This window comes from Bos mutus, chromosome 27, assembly GCF_027580195.1.
Source record: "Bos mutus isolate GX-2022 chromosome 27, NWIPB_WYAK_1.1, whole genome shotgun sequence".
NCBI lineage: Eukaryota > Metazoa > Chordata > Mammalia > Artiodactyla > Bovidae > Bos > Bos mutus.
In genome coordinates, this window is record NC_091643.1 from 26,272,693 (window position 1) to 26,291,460 (window position 18,768).

General features: G+C 40.2%; 1 protein-coding gene across 1 annotated transcript in view; it reads right to left on the minus strand.

The window, feature by feature from the left end:
- Positions 1-518: 518 nt before the first annotated feature.
- ASAH1 (N-acylsphingosine amidohydrolase 1) overlaps positions 519-18,768 on the minus strand; it is a 31,570-nt gene continuing 13,320 nt past the window's right edge. Inside the window, exons 2-14 of the mRNA XM_005887165.2 lie at positions 16,459-16,505; positions 13,500-13,590; positions 12,680-12,766; positions 11,788-11,866; positions 9,961-10,035; positions 9,073-9,118; positions 8,192-8,336; positions 7,467-7,521; positions 7,257-7,338; positions 3,305-3,436; positions 3,081-3,204; positions 2,617-2,673; positions 519-1,083 (exon numbers count right to left, since the gene is read on the minus strand). Coding sequence (XP_005887227.1) covers positions 994-1,083; positions 2,617-2,673; positions 3,081-3,204; positions 3,305-3,436; positions 7,257-7,338; positions 7,467-7,521; positions 8,192-8,336; positions 9,073-9,118; positions 9,961-10,035; positions 11,788-11,866; positions 12,680-12,766; positions 13,500-13,590; positions 16,459-16,505 — 1,110 coding nt within the window. The 3' untranslated portion in view covers positions 519-993. The remainder of the gene's footprint in view (positions 1,084-2,616; positions 2,674-3,080; positions 3,205-3,304; positions 3,437-7,256; positions 7,339-7,466; positions 7,522-8,191; positions 8,337-9,072; positions 9,119-9,960; positions 10,036-11,787; positions 11,867-12,679; positions 12,767-13,499; positions 13,591-16,458; positions 16,506-18,768) is intronic.

Consider the following 18,768-nt stretch of genomic DNA (forward strand, 5'->3'; position numbering starts at 1 on the left):
AGAGTTAAGTAACGGTTCATCTCCTATTTTCCATTTGTCTTTGACCTGCTTGCTTACTCTTGATTCACAGAAACTGGGACTGTTTTTGAAATTTAATAACTTTCTGGGGTTAGCTGGAGGCTAGTTATGAAAAAGGAAACACCTCAATTCTGAGTATAAAAGCTGCCTTGCTTGCATACTGGTTACTTCAAGAACCCCAAAAGGTACTACTTGTGCATGCTAAGTCTCTTCGGTTGTGTCTGACTCTTTGTGACCCTATGGACCATAACCTGCCAGGCTCCTCTGTCCATGGGATTCTCCAGGCAGGAATACTGGAATGAGTTGTCATGCCCTCCTTCAGGGGACCTTCCCAACCCAGTGATTGAACCCGCATCTCAATGTCTCCTGCATTGGCAGGTGGGTTCTTTACGATTAGTGCCACCTTCTATTCAGAATCAATGTGATGTTCATGAAGAGAAACATACAGCTGAATGCCTGTCTCATCCCCATCCCATTAAAATTAGTGAAATACACAGCTGTCACAGCAGAGACAATAGTGTATTGACTTTAATAGTAGTTAGAGCCAGGAGGAAAAGACAAAAACATACCACAAATACAAAGATAAAAGTGAAAAACTGAGTAATGGCTATTTAACTTACTCACATAGAGGTACAGGATTCAGTGCTCATAGAGAATCTTGGCTTTATTCCCTGGAGGGTCCCACCACATTTTTAGTTGCCTATCCCCGCCTCCAAATGTCAGACCAAAATGAATCACAGTAAACTCTGGATGACTGCTGTACTTCACTGAAAGAAGTTATTTGTTACACGGCAATCACCTACATTATGGCAAAAACAGCCTGTGACCTATAAACATACTCAGCAGGACAAGCTCACGCCTCAAAGAGAAACTGCCCTGAGTCTCTGGAAGGAGATCGGACGCCACTCCACTCAGCCCCACGGGAGCTCCGGTCCTGACGTCATAGAGGGCGCGTCCTGTAGGCCAGGTGTGTGCTCACCACCCTATGCAGGGGTCTGGGCAGTCCCGCAGGTACGTCTCAAATTGACCTTTGGTAACATCTATCAAGACTGTGTACACCGTCAGCTGAAAGAAAAGTCAACTTTTACTTTAAGGATGTTTTCAGTTCTAAGATGACCCTACTTGTATTAGCATTTTTTATGGAACTGCTTATGAAGTTTCTTAACATTAAATTTGTTGTTGTCCAATCGCTGAGTTGTGTCTGAAATCTTTGCAGCCCCATGGACTGCAGCACGCCAGGCTTCCCATCGTAGATTATGTGTGTATGTGTGTGTGTGTGTGTGTGTGTGTGTGTGTGTGTGTGTAAAGACACAAAACAAAAGATCCACATAATAAGTCAATAATAATGAAAACAACTGACTTCAATAGAACCATTACCACGCTATAAACAGGTATGGGAGAGAATGTTCAGTTCTTTACAAGGTCTTGATTCTGTGCCATACACTGCTTCACAATGCTTTAAGGCTCACTTAATGCTCCTCAGTGCATACTTTGCAAAGACCAGTGGTGTACTGTGGAGAATAGAGTGTAGCTTTGGCTTTCCTTATCCTGGAACCATTTCTCAAGCAGTGAGGAAAACTATGCAGACACGCAGGTTAGAAGGTACACACCCAACTCACCAAGAATCTGTAAGTAACCCAACTGTGAACTCAAGCAAAGACGGCGTGGGCAAAATGAGACATTAGGGTCGGTGGGCAGAGGGAAAGCTTCCCTCAGAAGCCAGGTTCTCATGGAGGCACACTGATCTTGCTGCTGCTACTGCTGCTAATTCACTTCAGTCATGTCCGACTCTGTGCGACCCCATAGATGGCAGCCCACCAGGCTCCCCCGTCCCTGGGATTCTCCAGGCAAGAATACTGGAGTGGGTTGCCATTTCCTTCTCCAATGCAGGAAAGTGAAAGTGAAGTCGCTCAGTCATGTCTGACTCTTAGCGACCTCATGGACTGCAGCCTACCAGGCTCCTCTGTCCATGGGATTTTCCAGGCAAGAGTACTGGAGTGGGGTGCCATTGCCTTCTCTGACACTGATCTTAGGGTTTAGCAAAAGGCGGCAAGGAACAAATGGGAAAAATCAGAGGAATCAGAAACATGCAAGAGGGGGGCTATTAGCAAACTGGATGATCAGAAGACTTTTGCAAATTTTAGCTAAAGAGTAGGGAAAAGGCTGTACTAACGTTTAAGAAAAAAACCTAATCCACTAAGAAAGCTGTCTAAAAATAGACTTCAGACTTCCTTTTGTCTAGTATTAGGTGTTAGTTGCAGCATACAGCATTGAATTCCTCATGGATGGAGAAGTCACTAATAACATGCTAAATTCAATCCGAATGCCATGTAAGTAAAGCTGGAAATAATATTCTGACCAAACTGTATATCAAGCTGCAGTGACTAACTTCTTTGTCACACCCCAAGAGTTATGGTTTTGGTCACACAAAAACATTTTAAAAAGCAGCCTTAAGCCAAACATGACTTGGAATTCTAGCTCTGATTGATCCAAGACAAAGGGGAAAGATAAAACATGGGATCAAATTCTTTTCCTAAAATCAAAAATACATATATATATACACACACACACATATGTACATATATTGAAAAAAAATACCTTGTTGAGGATAGGTTTTGTTGACAAGACATCATATATGGTTGCAAATGAGATATTCTAAAACACAAAAATAGTTATATTTAGTACATTAAATGCAGATGTTGGCAGCTTTATCCACACAAATGGGTCATTAGACCAAGATATTCTTCAATCAACCTCCCCTAACCCCCATGAAAGAATTTCCCTTGGGTCACTGTTCAGGTGATGATTCTAATATAGCATGCTTGCTTTCTTTCTCTTCCTTCCTTCTTGGATTCCTGAGATTCAACTCCACAGAGTGGTGTCCACCATTAACAAGGGAAAAGTACAGCGAAATTTTGCTCTTTATGTTAAAAACTCAGTGGAAACTGTCCAGAGACAATGACTGTTAGGAGGTTTATAAATTCTTAAAGGCCAATGAAAAATGTTAGAATGGAGATAATCTTTAGTAGTCACCATTTCTCTATATGACACTGGGAATGTACCTCTTGGGTTGTCTGGTTCAGACACATCTTCGCAGGTGTTCTGCGATCATCAAGGAAGAAGGGATTTTTCCATCGGTCATAATTTGTTTGTACCACATACCATCTACCGTGCTTGGGGTCGAGTCTAGATACAAAGAGAGATTTCTCCTAGGCTTCACACCTTAAATCCACACGTCTGTCTATGCTTTAGTTTCTGCTTGTTTTGCTTGAGCAAATGTACTTACTCATATATATCCAGAGACTGTTTTCTGTCTCGTGTAATTACACAACCCTCCCCAGACTGGTTGCCTCCCAGGATAAAGTATGCTGGGGCCAATATCTTGGTTTTGGTCAATATATTCTTGGTTTCTTCATAACTACAAAGAAACATTTAGAACAAAGGAAAAACTTTTAGTTGACCTGAAATGGAAATTTTTAGCTGTGGAAACTAAGGGAAAACATCTGAGGAACATGTTTTTCTAAAAAGAATAGTGAACAATGGCTCAGGGAGAAAACAGTCCTTCGCTCCTCACAGTGAAACAGTGACATCAAACGTGAAGGACAAACGAAATGATCATCATCTACCCTTACAGTCTATATACCTTTCACTCAACAACAGAACTAGGGAAAATAATATAAATTATTTTATTACTTGAAAATCAGAGCTATCAAAAATGGAAATGGATTTTCAAAGAAGACTACTAAATCGTATGCCCTGGAAATCAAGACTAATGCCCATTTATTTTAGGTCATTTGCATGGTAGTACTGGCTAAAGGCAGTTTTGCTACTACCAGATTTATGTAACAGCACAGAATATAACTTCTAGGTTAACAGGTATTACAATTTAAATGAAGATTTTGTTACACAAAATTCTTTTTTGTATGGGTGGGGGATTGTTTGCATACCAAGAAAACTTCATAGATGCCCTTCACAGATACACTGCTGCTGCTGCTAAGGTGCTGCAGTCGTGTCCGACTCTGTGCGACCCCATAGACGGCAGCCCACCAGGCTCCTCCATCCCTGGGATTCTCCAGGCAAGAATACTGGAGTGGGTTGCCATTCCCTTCTCCAATGCATGCATGCATGCTAAGTCGCTTCAGTCGTGTCCGACTCTGTACGACCCTATGGACAGCAGTCCACCAGGCTCCTCTGTCCACAGGATTCTCTAGGCAAGAATACTGGAGTGGGTTGCCATTTTTTCTTGCTATAAACACACACACACACACATAAACATGCAGAATTCCATGTTAGTGTCAAAGGTTCACCTAAGAAATTCTGAAATAGTTTCTCAATGGAAGATAAAGCTCAGAAGTATTTTAATATTAGTACTTTAAGAGAAACTACTTTAAAAGGTTCATGTACCATGATGCAAAGATGGTTTCAACATCCACAAACTAATCAACTTTATACACCCAATAAGCAATGAAGGATAGATGAATGGATGAAGAAGTTGTGGTACATACATACAATGGAATATTACTCAGCCATAAAAAAGAATGAATTTGAGTCAGTTATAGTGAAGTGGATGAACCCAGAGCCTGTTACACAGAGTGAAGTACATCAGAGAAAAACAAATACTGTATATTAACACACATGTGGCAGAGAGATGGCACTGATGAACCCATCTGCAGGGAGGGAGGGAGATAGACACAGAGCATGAACCTGTGGACACAGTGAGGGGAGGACAAAGTGCGACATGCAGAAAGTAGCATCGACATATACACACTGCCACCTGCAAAGTGGAAGCTGGGGAGAAGCTGCCGTGTAACAGCGAGCCCGGTGTGGTGCTCTCTGACGACTTAGGTAGGGGGAGGACAGGGAGGTTCAAGAGGGAGATGATACATGTATAATGAAGGCTGAACTGCATTGTCATATGGCAGAAAAAAACTATAAAGCAATTCCAATTAAAGAATAAAAAAATAAAAGATAAAAATATGATCTTAACAGATGCATTTGACAAAATTCAACATCTCAAAACAGTGTGTGCAGAGGGAACATACCTTAACATAATTAAGGGCCATATAAGAGAAGCTCACCATTAACATTATACTCAATAGTGAAAAGTTAAAAGTTTTTCCTCTAAGATTAGGAACAAGACAAACTTGTCCACTCTCACCATTTTTATTCAATATAGTATTGGTAGTATTAGCCAGAATAATCAGGCAAGAAAAATAAAAGGTATCCAAATCAGAAAGGAAGAAGTGAAATTGTCACTATTTGCAGATGATATAATACTATAATACTCTCCACGAAAAAAACTTTTAGGAATAATAAATTCAGTAAAGTTTCAGGACATGAAATCAGTATACAACAATCAGTTGTGGTTCCATACACTAGTAACATGATCAGAAAGAGAAATTAAGAAAATCGTCCCATTTGCAATCACATCCAAAAGAATAAAATACACGGGAATAAATTTAACCAATGCGTGAAAAACCTGTACACTGAAAACTATAAGACACTGATGAAAGAAGCAGAAGATGCAAAAAACCAAAGATATTCCATGGTCATGGATTGGAAGAATTAATGTTAAAATGTCCATACTACCCCAAAGAAATCTACACAGATTCACTGCAACCTCTCTTAAATTCTAAAGGCATTTTTCACAGAAATAGAACAAACAATCATAAAATCTGTATGGAATAACAAAGGCCATGAATAGCCAAAGCAATCTTGAAAAAGAAGAACATCTATATTTCAAACTGTATTACAAAGCCACAGTAATCAAAACCATGCTGCTGGCATAAAAAAACGATCAGTGAAAGAGAATAAACAGCCCATAATTTATGAAAAAGGAACCAGGAATACACACTGGGGAAGAACAATCTCTTCAAAAGATGGTATATGGGAAACTGGACAGCTACATGCAAAAGGATGAAACCAAACCACTGTCTCACACCATACACAAAAATAAAAATGCATTAAAGATTTAAACGTTAAGACCTGAAATCATAAAACTCTTAAAAGAAAAACAGGTAATAACGCTCCTTGACACGACGGCAATAAGTTCTAGATCTGACACACAGACAAAGGTAACAAAGACAAAAATAAACAAGTAGGACAATGTCAAACTAAAAAACTTCTACACAACAGATAAAACCTTCAACAAAATGAAAAGGCAACCTACTGAACTGGATAAAATATCTGTAACTCATACATCCGATAAGGATTTAATATCCAAAGTATATATAGAACTGACACAACTCAATAGCAAAAAACAGACAATCTGATTAAAAAACGGACAGAGGGTCTGAACAGACATTTTTCCAAAGATGAGATACAGGTGGCTAACAGGTGCATGAGAAGGTGGGAAATGCAAACCAAAGCAAGGATAAGGATCATCTCACACCTGTCAGACTGGCTATTATCAAAAAGACAAGAGATAAGTGTTGGCCAAGACGTGGAGAAAAGGGAACCCTGTGACATTTGGTGGAATGTAAATTGGTGCAGTCACTACGGAACCACCAGTATGGAGGTTCCTCAAAAAACTAAAATTACCACACAACCCGGCAATCCCACTTCTAAGTAATGATCTGAGGACATGAAAACACTAACTCTAAAAGATATTCGCACCCCCATATTAACTGCAGCATTATTTACCATAAGCCAAGTTATGGAAACAACCTAAGGAAGGATGAATGGATAAAGAAAATGCGGTATATATACAATAGAATATTATTTAACCATAAAAAAGAATGAAATCTTGCCATTTGTGACAACATGGATGGGCCTTGAGAGCATTTTGCTAAATTAAATAAAGACAAATACCATGTGATCACACTTAGAAGTAGAATCTACAACAAAACATTTTAAAATTCACAGGTATAGAGAACAACCTGGTGGCTGACAGAGGTGGGGCAGGGTGGTGAGAGGTGGGTGAAGGGGATCAAAAGGTACAAAATTCCAGGATAAAATCAGTCCTGAGGGTGCCATGTACATCACAGTGACTACAGTTAATAATACTGTACCGCATATTTGAAAGTTTCATAGAGAATAAACCTAAAAATTTCTCATCACAAGGAAAAAAATCGTAACTGTGTGGTGACAGATGTTAACTAGACTTATTGTGATCATTATGCCATATATACAAATATCTAAACATTTTGTAGCATGCTTCTTATACTAATATGTCAATTATACCTCAAGGAAAAATATAAAAATAAAAAATCTGATAATAAAGCAACTAAACAGATTACCTTGTGCTATTTTCTAGAACTGATCTAATGATAAACCCTACCCACTGGGCATCTTTCTTTCCCAAAATCCATTCCATGACACCTGGAAGAGATAAAACACACACAGTGTCACAGGACCTAGAAGAGATTAAACTATTAAGCAGAAACCACAGCCTAGCCTTCTTAAAACAGCTATGAAATTCCCATTTCATTTAAGAGCTCTCTACTTACCCATAAAACCACCATCTATACTGAAGCGTTCATTGAGCGTAACACTAAACAGTCCCTGAAAAGAAAACAAAGCCGTGAGGTCAGAAACCTCCACCATCCTGTTTAAGCCCTCTCACTGTGCTCTTTTGTTTTTTTTTAAATTTATTTTCTTTTTTTTCTTTTTTTTTTTTATTTTAGACCCCATGGACTGTAGCCTACCAGGCTCCTCCGTCCATGGGATTTACCAGGCAAGAATACTGGAGTGGGTTGCCATTTCCTTCTCCAGAGACTGTGCTCTTTTGTATACTGTTATATCAGGGCCTAGACTGGGGACTTCAGGGTGTGGGGGGAGAGAAAAAAAAATCAAGGCATGATACTACTTTTTAGAAGTTCAAAGCATGTTTCACATCTAGTGTGTGAGATAAGTAGATAGATGTTATTGGCCACACTTTTCCAACAAGGAAATTGAAGTGCAAGGACTTAATGACTAACTTGCCTGAGGGCCAGAGCCATGGCCAGATTCCAAGGTTTACACTCAGCCCTAGTGACCCAACCATGGGCTTTATGTCCAAAAAAGGCTCAGAAATCTTCGCTTCCTCCTACTCTTCTCTACCTCATGAGCTAAAGGTAACAAGAAGTACAATGGGACGACCTGGGGCTTCATATTCTTTTCAGGTTCTCACTTTCTTAGACTCCATCATTCACACAGAGCTACCTGTAAAATCTGGTAACAACAGATTCCTTACTGGTTTGAATCCTGTTAACATGCCCACGTAGCCAGCAAAGGTTGTTGCCCTGAAGAGAGTTTTATTGTTCCTCTGGAAGTCCAAATTCACTGTTAAAGGTTTTAGTTCCTCAGTTATGACCCAAGTATCATTATTTATATTCCACCTACAAAAGACAAATTTCAGTGACATTTAATAACAGTGACAATAAGGATGAGTATGAAGACTATGGTCAAGTATTATGCTGTGCTGTGTGCTGTGCTTAGTCGCGCAGTCGTATCTGACTCTTTGTGACCCCATGGACTGTAGCCCGCCAGGCTCCTCTGTCCAGGGGAATTCTCCAGGCAAGAATACTGGAGTGGGTTGCTATGCCTTCTTCCAGCAGATCTTCCCAATCCAGGGATCAAACCCAGGTCTCCCACACTGCAGGTTGATTCTTTACTATCTGAGCCACCTGGGAAGCCTGGTCAGATATTACAGCAGGTGCTTTATCGACCCAATCCCCAATGATCAATATTCATAAGGATTTTCCAATATAGGTAAGTTTTATCTTCCATTTTCCATGATAATACTGAGGATCAGAGAAGTTAAGTAACTCCCCTAACATGACACAGCCTATAAATAGCAAATCCCAGATAATATTTAGGTCTCCAATTACAAAGCACTGTCATATTTTTTTTTCTGGAAGGTAAAGAAGACACATGAAATAGAATGCTATTCTTGTACTCTCAACTGAATAGGAGCATGCTTAATCTGGTCTCAAAACTAAAAAATCTAGGGTCTTCCTTTCTGGTCATATTCTGGGAATGACTTGGTACTTAACTTTGTCATCAATGTAATACTACCTGCTCTTCTTAGGGACTGAGACATACCACATTGTTTTGTTTTGTTTTTTTACTTACCCAAGAAATACTCCAAAATCCAAGTTTCGCCCATGTAGTAGATGACCTAAATTGAAAGCAAGCAGAAGAGACGTGTAACAGCAATTATGACAGGACGATTGGTTCTAAACGAAAGCTGGACACTTAATTTTGGTTAAGTAATATTCCTGACTATTCAATTCAACAGTAAGAATTAAGTAGCACCTAACATCACAAGCCTTAACAAGATGAAAAGGCTGTCCCTGTCACACTGGCCAGATTCCCCCTCGGTACCTGAGAGCACAGGGCTCCAGGTAAGACTAGAAGATGGGGAAAGATCAGCGGCCATGGTTTCACCATGACACTGTCCTCCTCAGACAAAGCTATCTCGGCCTCACCTAATGTGACTTACCAACACACTTCCCTTCAGGGATTGTCACCTACAGCCGTACCCAGAGTATAGGTCAAAAAATAACAGTGAATCAGGGTACATCACCCTGGGCCTTGTAATCTAAGGACTTGTCAGGAAAAATATGGAAAAGTGAAGTTGGTCTACACAGGATCCACTGGCCCGAAAATGATGGGAGAAACTCTGTTCTGCCCCTGTGAGTACTTAGATCAAATGACAAATAGGGGTATAAGTAGCCTATGAGGGAAAGAAAGAATGTTTTCAGTCCTGAAACAATTTGTGCAAGAGGTCTGCATGCCTAAATTAAACTTTAATAGCTGTTACAGTGATTTTAAAATAAGAACAGTTTTCAATTCACTTTCCAAAAAAAAAAAAAATCAAGATCTATAAAACCCTATGCAACATGCACATAAATGCATAGCAAGTCTGTATTTTAAAAGTTCTGATTTCATTTATTTCAAGATTTTTCTTCTATTTTGTGCTTTGCACCACCTACCCTCCCCCAGCACACATTCATTTACCTTCTTTGTCTTCTGTTATTATTGAAGTACAAATGGTAAAAAATTCATAGAAAATATTGAATAAAATAATCTCTCCTATGAGAAAAAAAAGGAAATTTTCTGGTCAATATGCAGAATCGTGACATTGTCAGGAAAATTCTTTTTTAAGAAAATGTGTAACTATCGTCATCATGTGAGTTTTTGCTTGGGCAAACGTTAAGTGTCTGCAGATAACCTGAGTGAGCCTGTATGGCTGGTGGGGCAGGGGTCTCTCCCTCTGTCAAAGGCACTGTGGGAATTCACTGAGGAAAGGATAGCCTTTTTAGTCAACAGTAATGTCAATTGGAAAGAACTTGAACTTTGATCCCTAACCCATACCATATGCATGTTAATTCGAGATACACCATGGGCCTATCTGTAAAAAGTAAACAAAAGTCATAGAGAAGAAAACACGTAAGAATTATGTTTTGGGGGTAGGCAAATATCACTTATGTTAGTCGCTTAGTCATGTCTGACTCTTTGTGACCCAATGGATTAGATCCCGCCAGACTCCTCTGTCTGTGGAATTCTCCAGGCAAGAATACTGGAATGGGTAGCTTATCCCTTCTCCAGGGGATCTTCCCAACCCAGGGATCAAACCCAGGTCTTGCGCATTGCAGGCAGATTCTTTACCAGCTGAGTCACAAGGGAAGCCCAAGAATACTGGAGTGGATAGCCCATCTCTTCTCCAGCAGATCTTCCCAACCCAGGAATTGAACCATCCGGGGTCTCCTGCATTGCAGGCAGATTCTTTACCTACTGAAACTATGGCTCAGCTGGTAAAGAATCTACCTGCAACGTAGGAGACCTGAGTTCGATCCCTGGGTTGGGAAGATCCCCTGGAAAAGGGAAAAGCTACCCACTCCAGTATTCCAGCCTAGAGAATTTCATGGACTGTATAGTCCATGGGGTCAAAAAGAGTCGGAAACACTGAGCGACTTTCACTTTCACTTTCTTTACCAACTGAGCTATCAGGAAAGCCCCAATTAAACCATAAGAGTGAATATAACACACTCAACAAAATGCCCAAATAAAAGAGAGTGACACTATCACATGGAGAATCAGCAAGTGGAAAAAAGGCTTGTATCAATACTATGCTAACTGTCAATGGTTAAAATCACTTTGAAAAACTGGTTGGCAGAGACTCCAAGACTAAATACTCAGCTAACCTATAACCCAGGTCATATCCCAGAGAAATACGTGTACATGCCCATCAAAAAACATGAACAAGAATGTTCATAACTCAAATGTGGAAATGACAAATATCCTAGTCGTACAATAGCCTACTGCCTATAATGGTATGTGCAAGAAACCAGACAACAGCTCATATTGTTTGGCTCTATTTGTACGACGTTTAAGGGGCAAAACTAACCTAAGGTGAAGTCCAAATAGTGGTTACCAAGAAGTTCAGAATCGTGCAGAATGGAGCAGGCTGGATTGCTGTAATTTGTTTCTGTATCTTGTTCTGAGTTGTGATTAAATGCACGTATGCATGGGGAGTGCCGGGTGGTGCAGTGGTAAAGAGTCTACCTGCCAATGCAGGAGATGTGGGTTTGATCTCTGGGTTAGGAAGCTCCCCTGGAGTAGGAAATGGCAACCCATTCCAGTATTCTTACCTGGAAAATGCCAGGGACAGAGGAGCCTGGCAGGCTACAGTTGGACATGACTGAGACACACACACTCCTGGATTTTAAAAATTCTATTGATCTGTATTCCTAAGATCTATGTACTTCACTGTATGCATTAACATACCCCAATAAAAAATTGGGGGTACTTTAATAAACTTTGTAAAACTGCAGTGAACTTTACCTAAAGGGATTTCAGTTACAGCTGCAATCCCCTTCATTTCCTCCTCGAAAGGGCCAGGGAAGTTGCCAAGCAGACCAGGCTGAAAAACAAATACATTAACAATCATTCAACCTGAACTGTAGCTTTGAGATTTGGTTCTTTTACATATACTCTGTACTAGCCATTGTTGCCACAACAGGTGATCAAAGCTTATTTTTTTTGCCTAAGGGGTTAAAACCTGTGTTTTTAAAAATTGATTAATTAATTTTTGGCTTTGCTGGGTCTTCCTTGCTGCGCTCGGGCTTTTCTCTAGCTGTGGCAAGCAGGGCTACTCTCTAGGTGCCGTGCGAGGGTTTCTCCTTGCAGTGGCTTCTCTTGTTGTGCAGCATGGACTCTAGGTGCGAGGGCTAGAGTAGTAGTTGGAGTAGTAGATGGAGTAGCAGTTGGAGCGGTAGCTGGAGCAGCAGGTGGAGCAGCAGATGGAGCAGCAGACGGAACAGGAGGTGGAGTAGTAGTTGGAGTAGCAGATGGAGTAGCAGTTGGAGCAGCAGCTGGAGCAGCAGACGGAGCAGCAGATGGAGCAGGAGATGGAGTAGTAGTTGCAGTAGTTGTGGCCTGCAGGCTTAGCTGCCCCATGTTCATCCACAAACCATGTCTTTTATAAATACATTAAAAAGCAACTAATTGCTGAAATTTACCACGCTATTTTATGTCTTGTAATATTACCAAGGGCCAGAATTTTAAGTCCCTCTGAGGTTTTAACAGTAGTCTGAAATAAAAGCAAATTTGTCCAAGTTCCTTAGACAAGGCTGTCAAATTACGCCTTTAAATAAGTATAGAGCCTTTGCCGAAACGTGTGTATATTTGGCTGTGTGTGTCTTTAACATTTATTGTAGGAAATAATATTTCTTACCAACTTTTGATCCACTAAGTGTATAATTTTTCCACTTGGCACAAATGCATTTACTATATTCTTCATGGAATTCACTATAACTTTCAGCTGAAAAATAAATTTAAAAATTGATTAGAGACATAAGGAAGCGTTGACATTTAACATTAATCTTCATATAGAAAAGTATTTGAAGACCATTTTAGAAAAGGCTTGTAATTAATGTACATCCATGTTTACTAAATGATTAGCCCTGTTTTGTAAATCACAGTAATCATAATTGTCATCATGTCACACTGATCTGTATACCTAAGATCTGTGCACTTTACTGTATGTATACCATACCCCAATAAAAATTTTCTGAAAGCCTATAATCTGTATTTTAATCAAGAATCACACAATGAATTACAGAAGGTTTTATTTCAACTGTGTGCAATGAATATATATATTAATAAAAAAACTGAATGCTTTTTAAGTGTTAAAAAAGATTAATTTTGGTGTAACAAAAAAAAGATATAGATTTTTGACTTATCTATATGTAGCTAAATAAGAGAGTACTATTTAAAAACATATGTAAACAAGACATATCTTTAACATGATACACGATTAACTTTAGATGATAATATATGATGTGAGATAAAGAAACAAAGGCAGAGGCTAGTAAAAATCGAGAAGCTACAGAAAAATGACATCCTCTTTTCTCTACTATCATTTATTATAAATGGCAGAGAACCATGGAAAGCAGATTCTTAAAATACGTGGTACAAAGTATCATGATGTGTTCTTTTAAATACAATTATATTCAGTCAAGTCAGAAATAAAAGATTTAAGAATCACACCCTACCGCTGGTGCTTTGACCACCATCAATTCATGCCATCTTTTGTACGGTGGTAAATCGAGATTTATGGTGTACCATGGAACTGGACCCCTGTAACTGCAATGAGAGGTGTATCATCTTCAAATGTTTAAAAGCAGTTTCCTCATGATGGTTAGATAGTTACATCATTATAGGTATGTTAGAGACATATTCTTAATAACAACAGAGAAGTTGGTACTCAAACCAAAATTTGCAAAAAAGCTCATTTTCCACTCAGCACTTCTGTGCTGGGTCATTTATTCAATGCCATTTTAGAAACCCTAAAATGGAATTACAGCATTATAGAAAGGTTAACGCATAATGGTGATAGGTAAAATAATCAATTTTGGCTCAATAGCTGTATGTAACCTGAGTATCACTGCTAGAAAATATATACCTTTTTTTTCCATCCTAAATCTCTACGAAGATTTAGTCTAGGCTCTGGGGACTTCTCCATTTGGTTTCCCAGTCTCAGAATTCCCTCTTAGATAGTCTCAACACTGTTGTCAAATCATTGACTCTAGAGCTGGCTTCAGTAAGGTCACTTTTAAGCCCCCAGAATGGCAACATAATATATGAGCTTCCCACCACTGACTTCAAGAACCTTCACTACTGACTCAGCCATGCTACTCTTCCTACTATGCTGCTGCTGCTAAGTTCCTTCAGTCATGTCCGACTCTGTGCAGCCCCATAGATGGCAGCCCACCAGGCTCCACATGCCCGGGATTCTCCAGGCAAGAACACTGGAGTGGGTTGCCATTTCCTTCTCCAATGCACGAAAGTGAAAAGTGAAAGTCAGCCCACCAGGCTCCTCCGTCCATGGGATTTTCCAGGCATCCTACTATACGTCCTCTCTTCTCCGTTTTTTTTTTTTTTTTTTTGCTATGCTGTAGGAACTAAAAAGCCTCTTGATGAAAATGAAAGTGGAGAGTGAAAAAGTTGGCTTAAAGCTCAACATTCAGAAAACGAAGATCATGGCATCCGGTCCCATCACTTCATGGGAAATAAATGGGGAAACAGTGGAAACAGTGTCAGACTTTATTTTTGGGGGCTCCAAAATCACTGCAGATGGTGACTGCAGCCATGAAATTAAAAGACGCTTACTCCTTGGAAGCAAAGTTATGACCAACCTAGATAGCATATTGAAAAGCAGAGACATTACTTTGCCAACAAAGGTTCGTCTAGTCAAGACTATTGTTTTTCTGGTGGTCATGTATGGATGTGAGAGTTGGACCGTGAAGAAGGCTGAGCACCGAAGAATTGATGCTTTTCAACTGTGGTGTTGGAGAAGACTCTTGAGAGTCCCTTGGACTGCAAGGAGATCCAACAAGTCCATTCTGAAGGAGATCAGCCCTGGGATTTCTTTGGAAGGAATGATGCTAAAGCTGAAACTCCAGTACTTTGGCCACCTCATGCGAAGAGTTGACTCACTGGAAAAGACTGTGATGCTGGGAGGGATTAGGGGCAGGAGGAGAAGGGGATGACAGAGGATGAGACGGCTGGATGGCATCACTGACTCGATGGACGTTGAGTCTGAGTGAACTCCGGGAGTTGGTGATGGACAGGGAGGCCTGGCGTGCTGCGATTCATGGGGTCGCAAAGAGTCGGACACGACTGAGCGACTAAACTGAACTGAACTGATGGCATATGGGATCTTAATTCCCCAACAAGGGATCAAACCCAGACCCCTTGCATGAAAGCACAGAGTCTTACCACTGGACCACCAGGGAAGCCCCCACATTCTCTCTCCTCATTCTTCTTATTAAGTCCAAGCCAAGTCACTGTTCGATCATATTCATTCCCCGAAGTCCTACTCTTCAATTTACACATAGCCATTTCTACTGTGAGGATAGTAGCAACATCCACTACTGATCAGTGGAGCCAGGGCTAAAATCCTGATGGATGAACTCTGCTACTATTCTCTGTTGCCACGGAAACATTATGTTCTGGCACCTGTTACTGAACTGAAAGAGCCTCTTACGGGTGTGCCATTCAGTGACTGATAAGCTTAAATCTGCCTAAAAATAGCCAGCATTTGCTCCTTTACTGCCCTGCTCCAGAGAAGCAAATGGTGCACTCTGGTGGGTGCTACAATGTTACCAGGCTCTTAAATATACAGACATAAATCCAGACTGATTTCTATAGTGGGTGTGGGTTAAGAGGGGATGTGTTAGTTCCTACAAGTCACAGTATTGGGGTCCTATTTATACTTCTGTAGTCATGAAGAAGAATAATTCTTTGTTAAAGCTGTATGCATTCTGTCTTCCTTTCTCTGCAGCAGGCTACTTTCAGGGCAAGGGAAGAGCAGGGAGAAACGGTGACCGTTCCTGACACCTCTTCCTTCTTTTTCACATTCTGTACCCCCTGGGGTGGTGAGCCATTCTTAGATCTTTCCCTATTTAGCCACGTAGGATTTGAAAAGGCCAAAACCCTCAACTAAAAACATTAATATTCAACACACTAAACATGATATTGGCCCTTCCTGTTTTCCAATCCTGTTTTGGCCTCAATAGTTTTGATTATCATGGGCAGGGTTTTATTTTTTTGAATGTTTCACGTGAGATCCCACACTCTCTTGTTTCAGCATGATAGGGTGGTTTATACTCAGGCATCACAGAAAATCACCGGTGACCTCTGCATTTGTTAGCATGAGAAAAATACTTAGGGGGAGATAGAAGAATTTAGTGGAGAATGCTAATCCTTTTTTTCTTCCCCTGATTTTGATGGGCTCGAAATGGGACATTTCATCATGGGGTATTTTCACATTTGTTCAAAGTCTTAGCCAAATGCATACCACACAAACCTGAGGGAAACAAAATCATCTCAGGATAGAAGACATGACTTAAGGTTTTATTCAGTGTCGTTACTTCTATGAGATCATACTTAACATGGAGAGAAATCTCCAGGAAGGTCAGTGTGAATCCTGCTCGTCTGATGTTTACTCACGTGGGCCCTGAAGGAGGATAGGTTGATTTTCTGCAGTCTTCAGTCCACTAAAAAAGCAAAGACAAAAGTTTCAGAAAAACAGAGTAGGCAATCTGCAAAGACAGCTGGTGAAGACAAAATCAAGTATGATTTGTCATTTTAGACCATTTCAATGCCTCTTAAAAGTCTTTTTCTCCCATGAAAACTTCAAAATCTCAAACTTAAGTGAGTTTTCGGTCTCTTCAATTTACTAATTTGGCTTTTCAACTGCAAATACATTGAGTTAAGAGGAAATACAAGAATATAGATTGAGGCTTCCTTGGTGGTACAGCATTTAAGACTCTGTGCTTCCAATGCCGGGGGTGTGGGTTCAGTCCTTTGTAGGGGAACTAAGATCCCACATAAATGGATGTAGAGCTGAGTCACTCTGCTACATCTGAAACTAACACAGCATTGTAAATCAACCATATTTCAATGTTTAAAAAATTAAAAAAAAATGTAGATGGAGGGAGTTCCTTGGAGGCCCAGTGGTTAGGATTTTGGGCTTTCAGTGCTGTGGCCCAGGTTCAATCCCTGGTGGGGAAACGGAGATCCCAAACGCCCCATGGTGCAGCCAAAGGAAGAAGAAACTGTAGAAAAAGGTTTATGACAACTAGGTTGATTTATCACTTGCCAGGATCTGATATACTTATGAGCTAACTCTACTGCAAGAAATCTGCATCCTAAACCAGACTTTCAGGGCACAAGGCCGGGCCCCTTCATACTCTGGCCCTTCATCACCCCAGCCTCCGTGTACAGCCACATGCAACAACATGCTGTGCTCTCTCACTGTTCATGCCTGTGCAAGCACCCGCTCTGCCTTCTGCCTACAAGGCCCACCCTCCACCTTGTAAACTTTTGGCTCCAACTTCTAAGATCCAGCTCAGATGTCTTTTTGGTGATGTCTTCATCTACTTGCCCCGGGAGAATAGCCACCCTCTCCTCTTTACTCCCACAGCACACGTACACATCTCCCTTGCTACCCTTCTGATCACATACACATCTCCCTTGCTACCCTTCTGATGTGCCCTGTACTCCTCTGTGCGTCTCTTCACGACCAGACTGTGTTCTTGAGGAGTGTGCAGAGCCCCTGCGCGGAGGCTACCGCTGAGGTAATGAAGGAACAAGACTGTTTTTAGGGAACACGGTTTAGTCTTGGCAGCAAAACCGAAATGGTTCTCAGTACAAAATGATTTAAAAAAAATCCACACTGATTTATCATTCTTTTATTACTAGTCTCAAAATGCCAGGATGCGTTCATCTTCTTTTTGCTGGAGACCCAATATTGCAAGAGAAAAAAAAATTGTTTTAAAGAAGCATAAATTCACAGTAAAAGGAAGGTGACGTAGGAAAGGAAACTACTAGCACTGTAGTTTGACCTCAGAAAATATATCCACAGCAAATTTGTCTGGGAATGCAGATCTCACATCCTGTTTTAACTTTTGATCACCCGGGAAGTGTATAAGGTAGTCTGACGTTACCCGATATTCAAACATTAATTGTCAAAATACCACAATACGTTTCTCATGTAAGTACCGTTTTGTTTATCACTTTTGGTTGAACTCATTAAAAAACAGTATTAAGTGTAAACTTAAATTTTCAAAGGCTATCATTAGAACTTAAGCTCCATTTCACATGATTGGAATATAAAATATTAGATATTAAATAGTATCGATTTGACAGTTCAGAATCAAATTAGCACAAGCTAATTTTCAAAGCCAATCAGTGTTCAATAAGACTGACTGAGGGTGGTGGTTCTTATTCAGAAAAATTTCAGTCTCAGTCCTGAGTTCAGAAGTTGTAGTAAAACTGCACTGCTGCCAGCAGAGGCAGGGACAGTCAGGATACACAGCGTCTATTTCTTATAAAATTCACACAAGTGAAAAATCTGTGAGAGCAAAAGAAGTTCACAGTTGAATAACAACAACATGATAGATTTAAGTATGTTCCACAAAGTACCTGCCAATCAACAATAAAATTACTAACCATAAGCTTTAAACATCTGGCATTTTCAGAAATTTTGTACATTTGTCCAACTAAGCTTTTTTTCTGCTCCACCACTATTAATTGTTACATATCACAGCAGATTCCACTTCAGGTTTTAGGGAACTACTAAATTCTCAAGTTCTCTGAAAACACCCTTGGCCTGCTGTTGCTTTACGCAGACTATTCACAAAGACTAAATCTTTAGTCTCAAACTTGGCATTGGATGCTCTAATAAATACTGAGAAGCGATCAGTGTCAAGAGTCAAGAAGATAACTGGGAATCATTTGCCTTGTTGTCTAGTTGAT